Source organism: Trichogramma pretiosum, unplaced genomic scaffold, assembly GCF_000599845.2.
Source record: "Trichogramma pretiosum strain Unisexual culture from Peru unplaced genomic scaffold, Tpre_2.0 scaffold68, whole genome shotgun sequence".
Lineage (NCBI taxonomy): Eukaryota > Metazoa > Arthropoda > Insecta > Hymenoptera > Trichogrammatidae > Trichogramma > Trichogramma pretiosum.
This window is the reverse complement of record NW_019641616.1, coordinates 219,896-244,108: the sequence shown is the minus strand read 5'-3', so window position 1 is coordinate 244,108 and position 24,213 is coordinate 219,896. Positions and strand designations below refer to the sequence as shown.

Here is a 24,213-nt window from a genome sequence, read left to right as displayed (position 1 = left end):
CCACGTAGATACACATATTATGAGTAAGTATAGAAAAAAATAAATTTCAAATTAGAATGCAATAAAAATGTTGCAAAATTTTTCTAGATCTTAAATGATCACTGTAGATGTACAAAAAAACGTCAATTTATAATGATCTTGAAGAGAAAATTCACTGACGCAACATTGAGTGTGCAAAGAAACTCAATACTACTTATGACCCGGTGTATATAAAGAACATTGATTAGATTTCGATCATCATCTATGATCAAGAAAAATGCTCCTATATACAGTTTACCGAAGAAGCTGGTAATATTCCTCAAAAATTTATTAAATCTAAAGAATGCAAATCGTCCAGTTTTCGACCACTCTACTGAGACATCAATAACCTTACAATTGAAACTTGATTACTACGTTCTTAAGCATTTTTTGTGATCGTTGATTTTGTAATCATTGATGAACACTTTGTCCCGGCAAAATCATGGAAAACGAGAATGGCAACTTGAGTTTCCGAGAAAAAAACATGCCAAGACTCGAGTTGCTACCAAATACTTCAAACGCAACAATTAAAATTACGCACTAATACATGCCAATGTTAGCCAATTTGATTTCCACTTGATGCAGCTATCGAATTAATACTTGATTACATTTTTCTGATCTAATTATTGGACAAATTACAGCAAGCTACCGGACTGTATGCAATTAAAGTCTCATTAGAATTCGAGAACTCCAACTGATTGTACATCTCGCAATTTTGTTCATCAATACTCGAGTGTTACATTTATTATCGAATAATTTTTACAGAATTTATTATGATAGTACAATTTATACTTTTGACTATACTCTGGAAGTCAACGTTGGCTTTTTTCATTCGAATTTTTTTTAAGCGCAATTCTGCTGCATAAAATTTCAATGATAGTAACTTGAAATGTTAAGAGAAAAAGTAAATATAATACGGCAAAAAATAGACTAGTAGTAGCCAATCATGTTTTCTAAATATGCAGAAAGTTTTCCTATTGAATTATTCGATAATTGAATGAATAAATTTTAATTTATCAAAACTTTTATTTTAGCACAATGCTTCATGATGCTTTAATCCTACCACCATTTTGATCCATCTTCAAAATTTGATTCAGATTCTAAATTATTATTTTCAGTACAGGTATCAAATTTGTTTACTAATCATACATTTTTTTAGTAAAGCTTTGATTGTAAAATTATCAAAGTAAAATTGTGACTGATACATGTTTTCAATGATAATAGTTAGTGAAAACTTTCAGCAGAGATTATATGCACAAAAGTTACTCTAATAAGCGCTCACAAATTTAGTGTCTCTTTTGCGAGACCAGCCACAACTCGTAGATCATAGCTTGTCAGTTTGAACTTTTATCGCTAGATACTTGGTTATTTCATTTTAGGGAGAAGAAAAGTTTAGTAACATAAAAAATTAATTTATTTAACATTTTTTGTGATAAAAAATGTTAACGATCAATAGTTTTATTAACTAACGCAATATGAATGAAATATATAAATACAGATTAGGCAGTTAATGAAATTTTATTGTCAAAAATAATTTCAAGTGAATCAATTACAACATTTTATTATTCACATACATAAAATATAAATAAATTATTTACAATTAATTATTATAAAGTATGAAAGTAAAATCCTCATATTTCGACAGGCTGTAGCTTTGCATAATATTTACAGCAAGGTACTAATATAATTAACTTTAATTTGGTTAACAAATATTATAAATGAAACAGTCTATGGAAGAAAATGATGAAGAATAAATAGTTGAAATTTTTAAGTGTTTAACTTTAAACTGGTTATCATTATAAATATAAATTTATAACTTAATGAGTTATACTGAGGGCGTTTTTGAAAGAGTCACGATTTTCCAATTAGTCAAAGTGCCATTGTAACAGTGTTTAATACATTAAAAAACTTTTCTTACAAACTTATTCATTCGTACAGTTTTTACCAATTTACTGTGATGTACTATACAAATTTTTAAAATTCAAGTTCAAAATGTCTTTTTGAACTTGTAAACAATATGTAAAAGTATTGTCCCTCCAGTCTCGTCGATGCGTATACTTTCAATTTACTGACTGGTAAAAATTACCTCGAATGTATTAAGAACATGATGATTATCCATAATTTTCTCCAGTCGGAAATTCTAAGACTTCGATTGGAACTGCTGGATGATCGAACTGGAAAAAAGTGTCCTTCACTAAATATAACTAAGAAACAAGTTAACGTGTTACAAATGGTAATAGTGTTCATTGGTAAATCGTATTGAAATGGTGCCTCTTAGTCTATGTTTTTTCAAAAGTGCGTTGTTATTCGTTGGATTTGAGGTATCTTAAGTGAAAGATTTTAATCAGCACAATTGGTAAACAATAACCGTAAAAGCAACTGTGTGTTCTAGTTTCTACAACCCCTGAAAGCTCGGAAAAGTTCCTTAAACTACGAGTACGTGTGTGCGTGAGCGTTATATAAATGTAAAAGCGACACTTGCGCATCGGTTATATAACGAGAGATGTCGTGAAAATTCAGCGAGCAACGAGTCGATAAGCAGCTCTGATACTGTTCCTTACTTACCCTCTCTCGCTCTCTCGCTCTCTCTCTCCTGAGAGTCTCAACTTTGGCTTCGTGTATACTTGGAAACACGACTTGCCAGCATAATCAGCTATGCTAAAGTCGTCTGATAACGAGGGAGTGTACTGTGTATATAATCTCATCTATACACGGGAAGCTACTCGGGACGTTTCAGATCGCTAGCCCGAATGCTTTGTGCCAGTTTGATGGCAGCTAGATAAATACCGCTGACGAATTAAATCGCATCGGCGAAACTGCCAGCTGTGCAAGACTCAAATGTTAATAATAGATTCGCGCGATGTTATCAGATCGTACTGAAGCTGTGATTTTGTGAAAATTATCTGTTTTTTTTCTACTGTAATTTTCTGCAGCGATCATATTAAGAAGAAGAAGAGGAAGAAGATAGCGCCCGAGTGAGACGTCGCCCCGAGTTCGAACGTCTCAAGAAGTTTCGGGAGTCGCGCGCATCGCAAGTTTGCAAGCGCATTCGAATCTCTATTATGAAGATTTGATAGGGGAATATAGCATCGCGCGCTAATACTCGGGCACAATTGGCTCGAGCTGCATTGATTCATTGTATTCGAGTATAAAGTTTACCGTTGGTGTGACGCTTCGCTCTATCATGCTTGGCATTACGCGCGCTAGAGAGAGAGAGAGAGAGAGCCGAGCGTTATCGCGCTCCACAATGTTATATCCTCCGCAATGTGTTAGGTACATATATAGACGAGCTCGAGCGAACGAGCGATAAAACATCTAGCCGAGAGAACTTACCGCTGGCGGGCACGGGCTCTCGCTGTCTGCTGCTGCCCAATCGAAGCTCGCTCCACTCGTCGTATATGTCGGCTATTTTCGCGTTGCAGCGCAGCTTCAGCTCGCCGCTGAGGCTATAGTGCACACTTTTCAGCGGCATGCTCAATTCGATGCTCTGCCGTGAATCCCCCTCACGGCTCGCTTCTCCTTCTTTCACGAAGATTTCGTTTACCTGCGAGGAAAATTTCTGAGATAAGATGAAGATGCGGCAACAAATACCCGGGGCTTTCAGTTATTCTCCACACGCGCGCAGACCCGCAAATGAGTGTTATATATTCATGGATTTTAAAGAAACACGCGAAAAATGCCGTACACGCCCAAAAATTGGTGGGTACTTTCCTTTTCTGGAGAAAAAAAAATAATAATAATTCTTGGCTAAAAGCATTAGCGCAAATTTGCTTTTCATGAAATTCATTCGGCTGGAATTGCATAGAGCACAGTGCTTGTCTTAATTCTACTTCGATAAGAGTCGACGAGTCGACGAAAAAAGGAACACAACGTCGTGCCGCTTCTTTTAAGAGAGAAGTCGAATGATAGTAAAAAGCGTCAATTTCTATGCTCTCCATTAACGTCTTTTATGTTAAGTTGCAACGCAGAAAACTCTCTCCTCCTGTCTATGCTTATTTTTGCATTTTTAGACATTTTTACCTCCATTAAGCCTCGTTAATGAGCTAGTTTTTAATTCAACATCGAGCTTTTGAAGTGTTTTAATGTGTATTCAAAATCATTATAAATGCATTGTACCGACTCTCAAATTATAAGATACAATAACTCGAAATACGCGATTAAGCAAACGAGCTTAAATATTGATACTTTTGCTTCATTTAATTAATCGCACCGGGAAAGCTTTGTTCATAAAGAGAAATGAAACAGGGGACTGCAGGGGAAAAAAATGTAAGTACAAAGCCTGCGCGAGAGAGAGAGAGAGCGCAAAAAAATAATGATTGCCTTTTTGGCTCAGCTGTGTTATCGTGTTTTCAAAATTGCAAATTGCATCGTTTATCGGGATGCACAAACGATAGGGAATGGGTAAACACAATCTTTTACGACACGATCGTTCGTGTTCTCTTTTTCTCTCTCTCTCTCTCTCTCTCTCTCTCTCTCTCGCAAAACTGATAATTTCACTCATGCTCATCCTTTTTTTGCGCGGAATCCGCGCATTTAGTATTTTTATCGATATATACAATTTATAATCGATATTTCGTTGGACGAGTGTTATTCCCTAATACACACATAGCGCATCCAGTAATTAACGTTTTAATGCCTTCGCAGTTTTTATCGGCAACGTGAGCTGTCATGGATATACGAGTATATATTGATCGATGGTCTCAGACGCCGCAAGAAAGGGAGCCTAAACCCAAACACACATCGTGCGCACACAGGCTCGCTGCAAGCTCGCACATACGAGAACGATGATAAAAGAGCTTTATTGTGAAAACAGGATTATTTAGATTTCGTTATCGTTGTTGACGTAGCCAGATCAACGTACTTGTCTACGAAGGAAAAAATAGAGGTATTCCGGCCTGTAAAGTATACTTATCCCTTGTTCAATAACAAGTGTTCGCAAAGATATCGATTTCCTCGTATTTTTTTGTTGTTGAATTTTTCTAATATAGCAATTGTGCATCTAACCACGTCGGCTAGTTTCGTGGCTACACAGTCGAGCAGAGGCACAAATTTATATGCTAAACAAAGCGGGGTATTAAGTGCTAGGGAACGCGCGGGCATAAAGCTCAAATGTGTATCTGCCGTTGCAGACGCGTCGACGCTGAAGACAATAACCCTGGGGATCACGCGGACACAGAAGTCCTCGGCATGTAGCTCGTGAACGTTGCAGTATTAAAGACCACGAGAGAAAACAAAATAAGCTCGCAGATATTTGCCGATGTCTCGATAAATTTTATTATTTTGGCAGTGCACAAGTAAATGTAAATCAATTAAGCAGTTGCTGGAATCGCATCTGCCTCCCGAATGCACAAAAAATAACTCGGAGCTCGCGCGCACCCTATATACATTGCGACAGTAGATAAGGACTCAACTGGAGCAAATTCATCGCAGACGATCGCGATACCGAGAGAGGAGTCAGCCAAATCGCATGTTTATAGCTGAGGTAATCCAAACGGGGGTGGCTGTGTGACGCGCGCGGTGTGCATCGCGCCGCACACAACCAACCGACTCTTCCTTATTCGCACCCGTATATACAGCGCACACATCCGCACATTTGCAGGCGCGCTGCACATACACTTGAAATTGAGAGCCACGAAACTTGCCGAATAATCCTGCGCAGCTCGAGTTTGACGCTCTACAGCAGCAACAGCAGCAGCGGCGCGCGCTGACTCGGTAGCTTCTCGACACATCGCCGTCCTCCCGCTATATAAGCGCATCGCAAGGGCTCCCATATGCATGCAAATTCAGCTCGATGTTGCCGCTGTTATATTGTGTAGTAACGCACGCATGCCTCGATAATAAATTTGCCCTTAAATTCTTTTCCATTAAAGCTGCGGCAGTATAACGCAAGACCTTAAAACTCAACTTGCTGTTTGCGCCCTCGTCAAATTCGTACAAATGACTTGAAAAAATAAATACGCACGAATTCTTTGTAGAAAGACTGACACTTTACCGTACAGAAATATTTGCCGGTACAACTTGTGCGATAGTTGGGCGAGGAGAAGAAGGGAAAGTTGGTGCTAATATTGGCAAAGGTTAGCTCGAAGCGAGATCTTCTTGGATCCAACTGCTTGGAAAATACTTGACTGGAGCTTCATCTTGCCCACCCCCTCGGGGGAAGTTAAAGGCGCGCGTAGGCTGAGTTGCAGGAACTGTAGAATAAAAGGAGCCGACGACACTTGGCATGTTTCGAGTCAGACGCGCGCCTTGTCGAAAAAAGTGTCAAATCGACGCCTCGGCAGCGAGCACAAGACGTTTGCGTTGAGAACGCGCCGAGCAAGCGACTCGCCGCGAAGACAGGAATGACTGAAATAGCTTCGAAGACGTCTTGCACCCTTTAATATCTCCTGAAATGTTTTGCCTGTGCCAAGAAGAAGAAGAAGAAGCAGAAGAAGAAGATAGTAAAAAAAAAAGATGAATGCTTTGCATACTTCCACTTAGTTGATCTGAAAGTGAAAAAAGGTAAGAAAAGCTCAATTACCCGAGGAGCGACGGGCTCACAATGCCATTGGCTGCGAGGAGTATACATATTATTTGCAACTGGCGTACAGGGTACATTTAAATCAGTGAAGACAGTCGAGCGAGAGAGAGCGAAACAATTCTTCGGAGTTATGTTAGGTATATATACATGTATACATGGTGCGCGCTTCGCTCCATGCACGCGGGGATAAATGCTGGGAGTGCACTGGCGGCGGCAGTATCGACAAATGAAACACATCGAATTACCGCGCGGCGTATAATAGTCTCAGCGGCTTCGGTGTAATTCAGGCTTCATGCTCCAACACTTAAAACTTGTTCCTCGAATAGGCGGCTATATACACGCGGGAGAGGATAGCGCGCAAAAGGGCTGGGAAATTTCTTCCTTCTATCGCTCTGCCATCGTCATTGTAGCGCTAACCACCGTCGCCGGATTCTATCTATATGCCGACTCGGAGTGAAAAGCCCCGCTACAGTTCTTGCTGTAAGCTGCCGCGCACACAGGCTGAAACGAGCTTGCAGTAGCTCGCTGCAGACAAAAAGCTATTATTTCTGTTGCTAAAGTTTTGCGTGCACCACCACTCCTCTGTAACGCCACGAGAATGCCCTGGAATTTCCGTGTGTACGCGTGCGTGTGTGCGTGTGCGAGGAAGCGATCGTGTCACGCGACCCACTTTCCGATTCAAGCGCGCCCCTTTCGATCACTTTGTTGTGAGAAGGACGATCGCGCGCGAGAGTACTTATAAACCTTAGCTGTTGATTTGACAAAGTTTCAATTGGTGAACAACTGCTAGAGGATACCCGCGCACTTATTGTAAATCCATGATGAGCAATTCGTCTCTGAACCAAACTAATTATTGTCGTGCTTTGCGCCAGCCATACTCCAATTAATTTTCCTGCGCACCCATGTGCGTCAGCTTTAATACAATTACTTTTGCAATTTACATGAATTTGGCCTATGCATACGTATATATGAAGCATTATCGCCTGTGTACACAGGCTCTGGTACAATCAACTCCACATTACGTTTGTCAAGCTGCGGATTACTGTTATTTTGAATTGTAAAAAAAAAAAAAAATAGCGAGAAACAAACAGTCGCGAGCCCGTTATTCAAATTGAATGAGACTACTTCGTGCGCCAAGCTATCATGTCGGACAAAGAATAATTTATAGCCTCGCGGACACACAATTGCGCCCCGTTATATAGCTCCTGCTACTCTTTCAATTATCCTGATGAGGCGCGCAACTTTTCTTCTCTCGAATGCTTAAATTGTGATATATTATATTTCAGGCGTTTGGAGGATTTCAATTCAATAAGCTCGTGCGATGAAAACTCTGGCATTTGTTTGTTTACATGCAAAAAAATTTTGGTCTAATTTTGGTATTTGATAAAAGTGGCGAAGCATTTTAAATAACAATTGTAATTTAATGAATTCTGATATTATTAAAAAATAAACATATTTAGTTAATTTGACACATTATTTTCAGAATAAATTCTAAATAGATATTTTTAAATGTTGTTAACTTTCCAAAATATAAATGCTTTTCATTTGTAAAAAAAATTATTTTTAATTATTCTCAATATAATCGTATGTTATCAAATTGCTTTAAAATAATGATAACCGAGCCACTTGACCATTGAAGTGACAAAACAAATTATAAACACAAGAAGTACGAAGCTTGAAATAGAGTGAACCAATCAAGCAAAAACAGTATACTGTGCTATATTTTATAACTCTATACTATGTTTATATATGGGTATACATACAAACGTACTCTCGGTAACGCTTCGTTTATTCGATACGCGCAACGGAATTCCGCATCATTGCTCGTGGCAGAAACATCCTCGTAGAGCTCGGTATCTACGTGGATATTTTCGCTCTCGTCTTTTTCTTCTCATATTTTTCATACGCCAACTTTTTTCTAGGCAAACAGACGCACACGCGGCTACTGGCAAACTTTTCATCGAGTGTTTTTTTTACCCCAAGCGTCGTTGCGCATGCGTAGCCGGAGTCTGCGAGTAACTCGAACTTTGCGCAAAATTCGTCGAATGACATGAGATTGCTCGCAATTCAATCACGTGTGATACTTGGGCCAACTCGCGCGAGCTTATCCCCCGAGAAATATCGGCAAAGTAAATCGGCGGTTTGAGGCGGGGGAGGCGAAACCGCGCAAATGTGGCGTCGTGTAAATAATTGCACTTACCGCGTCGTCGTTGAGGGTGAAAAAAATTCGAGCCGCTGGTCTCGAAAGTGGAATGCTGCAATTAGCTCGCAGAGTCTCTCCAGGCTCGTAACGTTTTCGCTCGGACGCGATAACGGGCTTGCCCCTGGGAACAGCTGTAAAATTGCCAAGATCATCTCAGTTGCGTCGTATTAATCGAAGCTAAATATTATGTAAATATCTCGACTGCGACGCTTCGCTCAAAGGAGAGCTGCTGCTCGTTAGCGTCGTGCCGCAACAATTACGCAATGAGCGAGAATAGAAACGAAAAAATTCAAAGAAGCAATTGGAACTACTCACAAACGACGGTGAGGCTTTTGGTGCTGGTCATGGTGGTGTAGCTCGGGTTCGTCGTCACCTCGCAGCTGAAGTTTCCTTTTAATATGAAGTCTACTTTGCGGATGGTCACTTGGCTCTCGCTCGAACGACTCGCCTATCGTAACATGTTCATCTCAATTTCGACTGATTCCCGATATATTCATACAGCTTAAATTACTCACGTCGACTTCGATCCAAGTGAAATTGAAAATCTTCGTTTGGGGCCTTTCGTTGGGCGAATACCTGTAGAACTCGTGTTCGCCCCGGTAGAATTTCAGTGAGTAAAGAGGTTCGTCTTCGAGCTCGTACGAGCACCTGAGAATGGCCTCTTGGCCTTGCTCTACTACCTCTGGAGTCACCTCCAATTTAACATTTTTCAATCCTTTGACATCTGCAAAAAGAAAATATAGAAGCCGGTCAATATCACTTTCGTCTTTCAAATTCATTATCAAGAATATGATACTTTTGCATTTCAAATTTTTCTCAAGCTATGTATTGAATCAATGAATAATATATCAAAGCTCTGAACTTTCCTGCCTCAATTCCAACTCAAACTATGAATGAAATAGGGGATACTTGACAAATTTGTATCTTTTGCCAAGAATTTATGATGAAAAAACCAGAAAGCCTTGAATGTTTTTGACTCTGAGTAAAACTTTATGGCAAAATTAGTTACGAGAACGTAAAAGTTCGAGAACGGCAATGAAGTTGCAACATCGGAGGTAAAACCCTCCTTTCGTTAGGGTAAACGAGATCTGGTAAAGCTAAGAGAAAGGGATGCGTTGGCTCTAATTGCAGTTTTGTTATTTGGTTGCGCATCTCAACGACCTGAGGAAATTATACCAGTAAATTCAGAAGATCTTTATACTTTTCCGCAATTAAACTGTAAATTTTAATAGTATTCCTCGTTCTCTCCTCGCCTGTGAATTTTCACACACTGTAGACATAATTACGAATTAGATTATATGCTATGGTATATATTGTATTCGAAAAATATTTTTTAAATTTAATGAAAAATAAACAAAATATTGAATGCGATATTTATAAGATGAAGAAACCTCTTTGTCATTCAATAATTATATATTACGAATTTAATATTAAACATTAATATTTTTAGTGCAGACAGTCTGCCATTGACAAGTTTCACTATAGATGTCTCTTACTGCCCACGTCACTATTGTCATAGGCTATTATTCTCGTAATTGCTTGAGTTAAGATGGGTTAAGCCAAGTGTTTAGAGATATGCCTTTGATAAATGATGTATAAACAGTAAACCAAATGATGACCGTGTAAAGACAAATATCAAATATTATTAAAAGGCCACACTCAATTAATAAATCCTATCGTAAAATAAATGATTAACTCTACAATCGTAAAAATAAATTACGTAACTTATTAATTTCCTTTTTGTATTTTGTAACGACGTTTGGACGCTTATGTGTGAGTTACAATAGTATAATAGACGTAAAATAGATGAGTGATTGACTTGTTGGACATAGTAACTTCTTATTTGCGTTGCTACAATTTTTTTGCACAGATCTATATTTGTCCAAAAAAGAAACATTTCAAAGAGGTGCACATTTTGAGTAGTTACAATATTATACAGTCAATTGTAAAGAAATTAATTGAACGGCATTTTTTATTTTTCATAAAAAAATGTAAAGAACAATTAAGTGTACGTACACAAAGTATGACACGAACATATTAGATTTCTCCGTTCCTCAAATATTGAAGCAATAAAAGCTGGTTCAACAAGTGCTAAAAGCTTTCGTTTATTGAAAAATCGAAAAACTAGATATCTTCATGACTTGTACTCCAGTCAATAGAGAATACGAGTATATATAGAGGTAAGATGAAAAAATGAAAATCTTCAGTTAGTATTGCTGTCGATAGTATCTTGAGAGCACAATGCCCAAGTTTCTCGCTTAGCTTTTTCCGTATTGATATCCAATGATTTGAACGATTTTTTTCTATTGATGTACCTTTTGAACCTAACAAAAGCTCAATTTTTTACAATGTGAATCAGAAAATTATAAATTTTCTATGGATTAAATTGAATTCTCAATAAAAAGTATATGATGTTATGGATGTTCTAGATGATAAAAAATAAATTCGTACTTCTGAATTATTGGTATCCACACGTGATCATCCTATATGTGTGTAATTTAATAAGTAACATTTTAAAGTATAAAAGTATCGATAAATATTTCATGGATTTCAGACCAGGCACCTGTAGTTATGGCAAGGACGATCATATCGAGGTGATCTTCGTCGGCACATCCCCTGGGCGGCACTTCCGATTTACGAGCTGACTGGCGGCTGCCTCGCACGTTCACTGTACGTCGTGGACAGATCAGCTCGATATTTATAGGCAGTAGCGAGATTCACATGCGCAGTTGAGTCTGCACGTGCCGCTCAGGCAAATAAACTCGTTTCACTACAAGCTAGCCTACAAGTTATCGAGGGACTCGATGGATTTTCACGAGTCGCTTAAAGAAAGTCAAGTGCGTATATTCAGGGGCTAGGCACGTTAGTCGACCGAAGCGCAAAAGGTGAAAAATAATGTCGAAGCCTCCGAGCAAGGATGAGAAGCTGCCGAGTCGCTGATTATTGCGCCGCAGACTATGTGTGGCAGTAGTACGCGACGACCGCAGCAGCATCCTGCACTTTCAGCCTGTGTCTCTGCTTTTCTCCCTGCAACAGCTGCCACCTCCAAGCCACATCGGGCCGCACGAAGCCATCGCCGTGGCGTTCAATTTAATTTAAACTTGATTCATGCGCGACGACGCGTACGCGCAGTTTGCCTCGATCGTGTTCGCCTAAACCCCCCAAAACTCGCATCGTTACTGTATCTGCGCTTTAGCTGTGAAGGTGATCTCGAAAATCGTGGAAAAATGAAGATATTCACGGAAAAAATTAAGAGGGAATATTAAAATTTTTGTATAAAAAGTTTAATTTGATCCATATCTTTGGCAGCCCATTTGAAGCAGAAACTATTAATTATACGAAAAATTCAGGGCCACATTTTTAGCAATTCTGAATAATGAAAAGGGGCACAATTATTTAATGGATGAGGTGTTAAATTTTTACAGAACCAATTAATGAAATTAGTGTTTATTTAAATACTTAAATAATAAATTAAAATTGGGGGCATTGGATTTCATAAAAAGTCGACTTATATTATGAACAATATAAGTGTTTAGTAAATTAATTATTAAAAATTATTTTATCTTTACATGTACACTAAAATGTATAATCAAATTATGATAAGGGCTTTTATTATTTTAATCGATTATTTTTTCTGCAGTAAAACATACACATGTGAAATCAATGGCTCATGCACATCATACAGTACTATCATATTATCTCGATGACATTAGAAAACTCATTTCCTTAGGACGATAGAAGATTTATGTAAAATACGATACAAAAGTATTACTCGCGTTCCAGAGCGGTTGAAGTAATTAAAGCGGAAACTATGCCAGTGAAAGAGGAGGTGCGCGTTGGAAACGATTTTTAAAGCTCCTGTCATCGGTGGAGCGCGCGAAACCCGAGCCCAATCCAGGCTCTATTTTAAATCTCTGCGGCCGTAGCGACTAGTGCTCATACTCTTTTGCCGTTAGTTGCGGCCTCGCTCAAAATTCGACTAATGTTTGTTTGTTCCGAGGCGCTCCGAACATAGAGTGGAGCTTTCAGCGCCTTTTTTATCGCACCCCCTCGAAAAATATCTCGCCGAACGTATTGCAAGACCGAGCGCAAGAAGCAAAGTAGGAAATGCGTAGAAACGAGCCTTCCGTGATCCCGAGTCGTCCGGATCGTCGAGCTAAGCGGATGATAAATAATGCGATACCGGCTAAATCTCATCCAATTACAACTCAAAAGTAAGTGCATGTGATGCAGTTCTCGAGTGCAGCGCGTTGGGCGCATCTTAATCGACGTTGGGCTGAGGCAAACTCGGCGGCGCACGCGATAAAATGTCGAATCAATGGGGTAAACTCGTTGGAAGATTATTCCGTTTAATTTGGCGGGAATCAAAGTCCCTACGCTCGGATCCGGCGAGGACGATTTACTTCATTCGATTTGGCCGCGAGAAGAAAAAGAAATAAAAAGAAAATACTCGTCTCTGAGCGAGCGAGCACACGGAAACGTATGGAAAGATAAAAACATCGAAGGAAAAATGGAGATAAAAGTGTATTATATATCGAGGCGGAGTAATAGAGTGAAAGGACAAAGACTCGTATAGAGCTTCGACCACATTATATTTTGATGATTTCTACAGAGCTGTTTATTCACGCACGTAAAAGAAATGAAAAAAAGGTTGGCGAGTTGCTTAACCATATTTTTTGTAAAATTGACACAATAATGTAATGGCATGCGAATGTAAAATCAGCTGGTAATAATCGAGCACGATTACAACATTTTAGGCAATAAAAAATGTGAAGTGCAGAGACGTGAGTTTCATAGAGACAGAGGGAAAAAGATGAATTTAGTAACAAAAATGTCAGAAGCATTTACAATCCACAGTATGCAGCAAGTCGTTGCGAGATATATATCGTATATAGGATGATATAGGACAAGAGGGAATAGCGAAGCTATTGCACAGCATAGTTCACCGACACTGCAACATAGTTTTTTCTATGCTATATGTGCGTGCGGCTATACATGTATAAATGTGCTTCTATCGTGGCAATTTGTACCACCAACGATATTTTCACGCTCGATGAGTGAATTTATTCGGCTTTGAATTCAAATGGAAGGTAAAATCTAGCGTACGGCTGATCGCTGAAAAATAAAAACATTCTGGTCTCATCGGCTTGTTATCTCACGTGCCTGGTTTTTCTTTCATCTGTTATTTTCTCCGTCAATTATCGATTGACTAGCTTTTTTGAGCTGGAATGATAATTTCAATTGGATTATGTATTTCTGTACTTTATTTTAATTTCACGACTTGCGATTAAGAACTATTCTTTATAAAATTGAAAGTTGATTTTACTCAATAATCGTTGTAGCATAGATTTCCATCGACATTTTTCGGACATTTCAGCATGAATACATGAGTAAAGTTAGTTGAATGTTAACATATGGACATGGTTCCATTGAGAGTTGTAAGCTATCTCACAGTTTGTTTGTAAGTATGAGAGGTTTAATGCGCCCTATATAACTGTACTCGATACCAGTCACCTTGTTTCGTGTTCGTATCAGTATCTCCAAGTTCCTTCCACTAACACAGCTCGAACTATATAATATGAAATCTCTGTAGTCAAAGTAGCATTTGAACGTCGTTTCCTCGCTATTGACACATTGGCTAAACAAGCTAATGAGCTACAGCATGAGTCAAAGAATCAAGGTCGAATTGTTGCGCGTTATAGGTAAGGAGCTGCCAAACAAGAGTAGCAATTGGCGGATTAAAAATCTCATAATTGTCCGTTCATGCCGACTCAGATATAGAAGTTAAATTTTTAATAAATCGCTCACATTCATTTTTTGGGTTAATAATATTTTTTAGATTTTTTTCATACCTGTGATAAGTAATAAAATGAAAATCAGCTGGAACCAAGTAATCAGGGGCTTCGCTTGAAATAGAAATTTTTTCATCACTCCGAAAAAAAATCTGACGATTTTTTCTACAGTAAATGTTTTACGACCACTTGTTTATTTAAGAGCACGAAAAACCTACATCAGATTTTTTTATTGATAAATAATGTATGAATGAATGTACTAGAAATTTTGGCTGCACAATTCATTTTCAAATTTACCGTCAAAGATCTTGGAGAAAATATAGAAATGCTCATAAGAGAAGTCGCACCGTGATAAGCTATGCCGCACTACTGAAGGGGAGGAATCAAACACCCGCAAGCCAAAATGTTGTGAAACCAGCGAAACTTGCTAAACGGTGAGCGCGCATGTGCACTGCAAGCGCAGTGACTTCTTACACTTTTAGGTAGCAAAATATTGAACTTATTCTGTGTAAAAAATTTACCCTGTAAATACTGATGAAGTTGAAAACAAGAATATTCACAGAATAAATAATAATGTTTCTGCAAAATCTATGCTGTTATTCTGTTTTTCATTTACATCGTTGTAAGTTTTTCATTGTATTTTCGTAATTTAGAGATGTCGGTTGTTTCAACAAAGCTAGCGAAATACTTTCGGCGCGTTGGGCGCGTGGCGCAGTGTCAAAGCTTTGACAAACTAACAATGTGCGAGCGAGCGAAATCATCTATCAGAGGGACTCTTCATCGCGTGTCACGGCTCGGTGTGCTTTGTCACGACGTGCAAGCTCCGGAGTATTTGCGCGGCCATGATTAATCGAACTGCTTGGCAAAAGCTCGTGTACGCAGGCGACTGGCAAAAAAATAATGTAACGTGTTGCTTCCGATCCTTACTTTTCTCGGCCTCGATTCCTCGCTAGCCAAACAGATGCTGCTGCTTCGCACACGAGGAAAAATTGCCTTCAGCTCCCACTGCACTGGACCCGAATCATTTTCTCTATATAAATTACGACTTTCTCAACGGCCACTTGCGCTCACTTGTGTTCTGAATGATCGATAAATTAATTTGCACTTTTTTGAAAAAAAAAAAAAAAAAACAAAAAACAAGAAAAAAAACGAAAAACATCGAGCACTGCAAGGAGGAGCCGCGCAAAAGAAAAAAAAGACGCTGCAGCGCTGCTGCGTATACGTGCAAAAGAAGCAAAGTAGGTATAACAGACGTATACGAATCAAATTTTCGAGCTTATTGTCGTCAGATAAAAAGTCTGCGGATCACGTCCGAAGGAGGAAAGAAGAGAATCCCGACTCGCAAAGAACTACCGTATGTAGAAGCGACATCTCAAAGCAATATATTTTTCTTCTCTTGCCTTTAAAACGTATCAGGCGTTTCCTACTCTATTAATGTTTAGAGAATTCACACAATTTGTTGTATTGATTTTTGATAAATCAGAAAGGATCGAATGAATAGAAAAGATTTATATACGATGATACGTAACATTACTTAACTGCACCAGTAATTTTTTGTTTTAATACTTCATAGATTACATTTTGACTTTGGTTGTCGTTTTTGGGACTCTTTTCGAATTCTCTTGTTCTAGTTTGTCGCTACTGTTAGACTGTTGACCAATTAGAGGTCCTTTTAAAATACTTCATATTTTAGGTTATACTTTTGTTATAAGTAGAGAATAAGCAGGAAGAGTAAGTAAGATATTAGACGAATCTGGACCGTGAAAATGCAGAGTACATTTTTTACATATTTAATCCCACTTTTCAATATAAAAATCTTTCTAGCGGATTAGGAAAAAATAAAAAAATATAAAATGCGTAAAAAATTCATTTTATTCCCTGCATGTCATTAGTTCATTTTTTGTAGCGAAATACAGCATTAAAAAAAGTTGACGATATTCATGCAAATACATAGCGTAGTGGTTTGCCTAAAAAATTTAAAACAAAGCCACTAAAGAGCCGTAGCAAGATTAACACTCAAGTGAATCAAGTCGAGAATATGTTGTACGCAGTGGACGAGTACTCTCGAGGGATCATTAAATTTCCTTTGTGACAAGTTGACAAACGGACTGAGATATGATTTGAATAATGTATGACTTTTCATCTTGCTATTTCAGCCGTACGTTCGAGAAGTATATGTATAAGGTATACATTATTTATGATAAATAGTGCTTTGATTTTACGTTCAACTACCTACTGCGAGAACGTCGAGTAATCTTGTAGGAAAAATGTCCATTCAAAATTTCGTTTTGATAGCTCTGCACTATTTTTCTGTATAATTATGAAAGTAATCGAAGCAGTGAAAAGTCATGCAAAATATTCATGTAAAATATCTGACCAACTCTTATTTTAATATCATAGAGTTTTCGTGTGAAATTGACATCATCCTCGGGAAGTGCATTAGTCATTCATTGAACTGTCAAAAAAAAAAAAAAAAAATGTACCACGTAATGACTTAAATATCCTCACGAGGCCACGAGTGACATTCGGCGCTTGGGGCGAGAGGAATTCCACGCGATCATAGCCTCTAGGGTCCTGTCACACAGTCCAACTACTCCTGCTAGGAAGCTAATATACTCGTTCACGACTTTTTGTGGCTAATGTAAAAATGGCTCTCAGTTTTATACATATAAAATAACTTTTTACGCATAAAAAATGGTTGAGAATAACAACATTATTATCATAGATTTTCAACAATCGGTTTCGAATGATTATTTCGATCGCATCTGGTATTAAAAGCAATTAAAATTCATTCAAGTTTAATTTACGGGTGAGCCAGCTCATAGAAACAATAAACAGATACGCTTAAGCAGCTGGAGTATTGATTACTTTTTGGAGTGGCAGAAGTGAAGTATCTACCTCGTTAAAAGTTTTCGAAAAGTGCCACACGTAAAGCTTACTAAGCATATAAATCACATGAGCTTTCAGCAATCAACAAAACTAATTAACAGAAGTCAAATGGCACCCTCGGGTGCATGTCATCGAAGGCAAAAAAGCCCTCAGGAAAAAAATTTGAGAATAAAACCAGATATATTTACAAAATAAGTTATTTTCCCAGTATCAGGCTCATACGTTGTTTGCATTAAAGGCATCCCTTGATGAATAGTGTCCGGAGGAACAATCTAATAAAAATATTGCAACTTTTTATATGATATCATTTTCGAAATATTTCCACATATCGAAACACAAAAAGTCAAATTAATAAATACAATTTTCTAATTACATTAAAAAATGATAGAAAATATTTTTATTCAAGTTGATTAATCATATATAAATTTTATCAAAAATGATGAGCGAGATATTTGTATACATTTATTTTACGACATGATACTTACACATTCCCACGTGAAACGAACAGTTGCCCCTGTATAAACTGCAATATTGCGCGTCTGAAAACTTTTTCTATTAGCGAGATAACAGTTTTTTTGGAAAATACAATTTTCTACTCTTCTTTTTACACTCTCCACGAACAAGGACGAAAATGAGACGAAGAATCGCTAAGAACAAGAGAGTTGAGTGAATAGATATAAGTATATATCCTGCATAGTAGACCGGGTCGTTTTTGAAAAAATTTTTTGTATCGCCTGGGCTCATGGCTGAGCTGAAAGTTCAAGGTTTCAGATGAAGAAAGCCGGGCTGCAGAAGTCAAAAAAGTGACCGGAACCGGTGTCGATAGGCTTTTGAAGTTTAAAAACGTGCTTCGGAAATTTAGCAAAATCGCTCTGAAAATGGCAATCATATAATAGATTGCTAACATTGCTCAGAAGGTAAAATTTATGTCGACAAGACGTTTTCTTACGTATTTTTGTGTGTAGAATCGAATTCCCTAGTCAGTTTTGACCTAGGAGGACGATTTCATTGAAAAAAATGCACTTTTTCGATATCTTTATTCTGCGTAAAAAACAAAAAATCGTCTTGTAAACGTTTAAAAATGAACAGAAAAAATTTAGAAAATTTTTTGACACTGCTAAAATTTAGGATTTTTTATGACGAATCCAATGGTATAAATTAGTATACACTTTGAAATTATTTTAATGCAGAAAAATACAACTTTATCCCAAAAAACGACATTACGAAAAATTGAAAAATCGAAAAGTGTATTAGTTTCTTCCAGGAAATGGCTAAGTAGAATCAACTATGGAAAAAATTGCATGAAACTATCTGATAGGTTTTTTTCTCACCTTTCCAACGCCGGTTTCAGAAGTTAAAAATTCGCAAGATTCGCTGAGATACAGCTATTTTTGTACGATGCATTTTTTAGCTTAAATTCTGCTTCGCTGGTTTTTTAATGAATAGAGCTAGCTCAGAATTATTGAATTTTAAGCCTAAAAAATGCATCGTACAAAAATAGCTGTATCTCAGCGAATCTTGCGAATTTTTAACTTCTGAAACCGGCGTTGGAAAGGTGAGAAAAAAACCTATCAGATAGTTTTGTGCAATTTTTTCCATAGTTGATTCTACTTAGCCATTTCCTGGAAGAAACTAATACACTTTTCGATTTTTCAATTTTTCGTAATGTCGTTTTTTGGGATAAAGATGTATTTTTCTGCATTAAAATAATTTCAAAGTGTATACTAATTTATACCATTGGATTCGTCATAAAAAATCCTAAATTTTAGCAGTGTCAAAAAATTTTCTAAATTTTTTCTGTTCATTTTTAAACGTTTACAAGACGATTTTTTGTTTTTTACGCAGAATAAAGATATCGAAAAAGTGCATTTTTTTCAATGAAATCGTCCTCCTAGGTCAAAACTGACTACGGAATTCGATTCTACACACAAAAATACGTAAGAAAACGTCTTGTCGACATGAATTTTACCTTCTGAGCAATGTTAGCAATCTATTATATGATTGCCATTTTCAGAGCGATTTTGCTAAATTTCCGAAGCACGTTTTTAAACTTCAAAAGCCTATCGACACCGGTTCCGGTCACTTTTTTGACTTCTGCAGCCCGGCTTTCTTCATCTGAAACCTTGAACTTTCAGCTCAGCCATGAGCCCAGGCGATACAAAAAATTTTTTCAAAAACGACCCGGTCTACTGCATAGTCTAACAACCATACTGAGAGTGTCATAGATTAAAACTTTGTTCTTATTTCTTTCACCGAATTCCGTCAGAATTAAGTTACAAGCCATAGTAAGAAAAAAGTTTACTTCCAAAGGTTAAGGTACTAAACGAATACAGGACTGAGTTCAATGAAAAATTGCAATTTTCGTTAAAAAGATTTGCTGTCTGTTTCAATTTTAGGACGCATATCAGATTGAATTAGATGTTCTTATTTAAAGCCGAGAAAGGGATTTTAAATAAACTACTTTATTTTTAATTTTCATGTTTTGAACAGCCGTATTTATAAAAAGCCTTTGAAAATGTTTTGTATGTTATGTGCTAATCGAAAATTTGTTTGCTATTTGCACATTTACAATACTCTATTTGTTGATGGAATAAAAAAGATTATGATTAAGTATGACACCTGTGATTACGATAAATCTTGTTAAAATACGAAACGAATTCTGGAATATTGATCCTCACATTTTTCTACTACATATCAAATTAAAAAAAACAGCATAAAATTTTTTGAAAAATATCATTACTTTTCAACTTTTCTTTCCTCTCCAGTTGGCTATCGTCTAATCTCCCCGGATATCTTTCACGCCTACTTGCTCAACCCCACTACACGGTCTCCCAATAACTCGGCCGGCGATGATCGAGCATCCGCTCACCTGGTGGTTCTCGTCATTGATCTTTTCCCAACCTAATTCCTTTTTAATTGACTTTGATCTCTAAAAAGTTGTTGCCTTTTGAACTTGTATCTAAATATTTATATATTATATACATAAGTAATTATGCCGTATAGTTTTCGATGATACAAGTTATTCATATAATATGCAGAAATTACCACTGCTTTCAGTATTTATGTATACAGAACTGATTGCCCAGCTTTGTGGCGCTTTCGAACAAATAGAACGCGAGTTAATCCACGTCAACATGCTTGTTAGACAAATATATATGAGCCTCCAATGTCTAGTTGTGTGCGCGCGCCCGAGCTTCTGTATAGGAGAGTATATATTGATTCCCATAGCCCAGTGGGAACTGGAATCGACTGGCTCTCTCTTGGACATTAATGCCTGTCCTGCGCGAGCCTGTATTTATCCACGAATTTATGCTTCGGCTATTATACATGTGTACAATGACGTTTGTCCATCCCCATTTCCAAGTCTGCAGAGCGCCACCTCGCCCGGCTCTGCTTACATGGCTATGAAAGTTGTCATGGTTGAAATTCACATAATATACGTTACATATTGTGCGCGCAGGCGCATGTACATGAGACAAAGAGCGAGAGAGAGAGAGACGGGCTGAGCTTGCGTTAACTGACATTGAATTTATTGCTACATAAATATACGTTGTGTGCACGAGCAAACAGGTGCACGCACGTTTTCGATTTATCGAAAGCTCCAAACACACTGCCTCGTATATACAACCTTGCTCTGCGCGTCATTCTTTAAAACGTACAATGAAAGATTATGTTGATTGTTTCTGTCTATAACTAATTTATTTGTTGAAATGGTGAATATTGCTCGTAACTTTTTTTATCGCCCTAGTCCAATCAATAGAGAGAGAGAGAGAGAGAGAGAGAGAGGGAGAGAGAGAACACGAAACGATGTACTTCTACTCAACCTGCACGTGTAAGTCGGACGTGTGCGGGTATACGTACACAAAGCACCTAACTTTTAAGTTAACAAATAAAGCAACCGGTCAATTCATTAGTTCGATTGTAAGTTCTTCTACCCTCATCAGTTCTAGTTAAATTACAACTCCATCCCATTCGTTTTTATGGCACTTTTCGTGGAACGTGCTTCGTATCTTATATACCGATCCCTCGGAGCACATTCATCAGCAATACTAATAAGTGATACTGATTGAGTTTTTTTTCGTGTCAGTCAATTTTTGTCTTATTCTTGCGTGAATGATTTTAATTAACGAACAAGAGGCGGATGATTTAATATTTTATGAAATACTTTGTTGAATAGAAAATATGGTTTATTTTTAATGCATTTGCAAATTTTTAATAGCATTTTCTCATCAAAATTATTGACTTACTTCAACGGCACGATATTACATTCACTACAAGATTCGTTTCTGATTTTTGCTCATATTCTAATATGTCACTAAAGCATATGTTAATTTTTAGAGTCTGTCTTTTTATTACCATACATCGTCAGAAATGTTTGAATTAATAGGTCGCGTAATATTTCATCCGTCGTTTCTGCGAATTTATGGAGGGGTCCCCAAAATCCTACGTATATTTATGCGGATCGAGAAAATTAGTTGTGTGCGGCGGCTCAGTCGACATTTGAAACATTGCATATTCGTTTGTCGCACGTTGAAGCGTGAAAATAGTTTTTTGTTCGGAAGCTCGTTTATTCCTGATAAATTTCGAAAAACTCGGCACGTTTCTTGGAGGAAAATAATTAGCTAAAATTGTCGCGAGCAGTTTGTTAGATTCTGATTTCAAATTAAACGAAAGCCGAGCTTTCAACGAGCATAGTTTTACATTTGGCATATCAAGCCAGGGCGTCGACATAATGAGCTTTGTTCTTGTGCGAGGGCGACCACAGGCATTGCTCGCAGCAGCGGCTGCTGCAGTTGGTTAGCTGAAGGTGGAGAAAACGCGTCGGCTACACGTGAATGTGTATGTACTCACAAATGGAAGCACCCAAGAGACGAAAAATTGCAATTAGTTGAAATCTCGGAGCTGAAACGAGGTCGCTACGTTTAACCGGTTGACTAACGGAAAAATCGGACGAGTTGTATTTCGTAGGCATGGAATGCGAATTTAGTTCTGCTGTCTCTCAACTACACGCTTACCGTCGTAATTACACTTTTTGTATTTTCTTTGAATCCACATTTTTACCTTTAAACCTATAATTTTGTCTCTGAGACTTTTCTCAATAAATGTTTAAAGTAAACTACCAAGTAACCAATGTACAATTTTTAACACCTACAGCGATTAAATTACGTAACTAGGTTTCTGAAAAGGTTTCTCGGAATTTACGCCCCGCACTTTATAACTTGTGTTTTATGTTTTCATAATTAATAAACTTTTCATCATTTTTTGATAAAAGTAAAAGAGTCGATCAAAATTTCCACCAATGTTTCGTTTTATTCAGCTACGCAGAAATATTTACTCTTCGATTGTAATAGTTTTAACTAAAACGGGGAGAGAAAAAAAAGAGCAAAACAACGACAAACGACGCATGCAATAATGACAATGGTGATTTTTTCGCCAGAGCCTCTAGCCGGGAGAAACTTTATGGTCGCGCTTATTGTTTGAAAAGTTGCAGACGAGCAACGAACTCATGGTACCGAAAGTGCTTCCATGGCCCAAGCGTTGGTGATGTGCGCGCTCGTATATACAAGCCGGGCTGCAGTCAATAAACCGATTCTTCTCCCTCCAAGCGATTGAGCGGAGCAGAGGGGCAAATTGCCTCGCTGGCTGCGCTGTCAAAGAAAAACTCATCGAGACTCGCACAGAGATATAGGTTGAGGTAGAGATCATGTATACATTTACCACATGTATATACTCGCTGGCTGTACGCGTAATTACATTGCTCTCTGGCACACAAACTTTTTTACTTCTTAATCAACTTTATTGTATGATGAAGCATAACATTGCAAAAAACCTATCTTTTTGTTCAAACGATATGAACTTACTTAATAAAACGAAATTCAACAAAGACGCGCTGGAAAAAGTTAAAAATTAGTAATTATCTTGTGGAGAGGGTTATTTATTTCAGTCGTGAAACTTAATTATGAAACATTTTAAGAATATCTGATAGTCTTTTTACGCACATGACATACTTCTGCTCTTTGATACGCTCAAAAAGTCTCATAGCTAGCACGGCAAACTTGTCCCCATGAAACATGCTTTTCTTTTACATGAAATTCATTCCAAAGAAGTTTGAAAACTTCTTGCGAGAGTGTATGGCTGCGTGTACTCAGTGACATGCGCACATATTTACGTTAAAAAGGGGCACGCACGAGGCCTGCAAGGCATTTATTACAACGGAACGAGAGAATCGCAGTTGCCAAAAGTACTCTGCGCGAGAGCATCTGCGGTTGCTGCATCTTTTCAGAATTGCAATCGCAGCCTGAAAGACTTTGACTCGTCGGTTAACTCGCCTGAGTGAGCCATAATTGGTGCTGCGGTGACTGCACTACCAAGAAAATAGAGGAACGAGCGACTAAAGCTCCTGCTAACTCGAGCCATTTACGCAGTCAATAATGAGAATCATTTCGAAATTTTACCTGCACATACTGCACACAGTGCTCATATTCACATTCAGCGACCTCTCACGAACTTAATGCTCAAATTCGTTCTGACGAAATTTTGCTTGGGAGGATTGCGAGTAGGTTTATGGAACCATTTGCATTATTGCAAGTTTGACTTGGTGAAGTAAAAATTAGATGAAGGGGATGGAGTTTACCACTCAGCTACATGAGTAACAAATGTGTTATTAAATGTATTTTATGCTGATTCTTTGTTTTGTTGAATAATTTGATCATTGTTGTTCACAAACGAAAATGTTAATACCAAATTTTTCCTTTTTTTCTTTTAACATCTATTTATTCTTTAAAGTTCAA

General features: G+C 37.7%; 1 protein-coding gene across 4 annotated transcripts; it reads right to left on the bottom strand.

Moving 5' to 3' along the window:
• Positions 1–1,663: 1,663 nt before the first annotated feature.
• LOC106651504 lies at positions 1,664–14,888 on the bottom strand. Of its 4 annotated transcripts, XM_014370028.1 has the most exons (7): positions 14,831–14,888; positions 14,594–14,747; positions 9,257–9,465; positions 9,057–9,189; positions 8,739–8,872; positions 3,352–3,562; positions 1,664–2,192 (listed from the first exon to the last, which is right to left on the bottom strand). In XM_014370028.1, the coding sequence occupies exons 2-7, from the start codon at positions 14,667–14,669 to the stop codon at positions 2,101–2,103; spliced, it is 855 nt and encodes a 284-aa protein (XP_014225514.1). In that variant the 5' UTR covers positions 14,670–14,747; positions 14,831–14,888; the 3' UTR covers positions 1,664–2,100. The 4 variants fall into 4 exon arrangements, with proteins under 4 accessions (XP_014225514.1, XP_023314501.1, XP_014225515.1 ...); XM_023458733.1 differs by having other exon boundaries at positions 14,594–14,883; XM_014370029.1 differs by lacking the exons at positions 14,594–14,747; positions 14,831–14,888 and adding an exon at positions 11,305–11,386.
• Between the last annotated feature and the right edge of the window lie 9,325 nt (positions 14,889–24,213).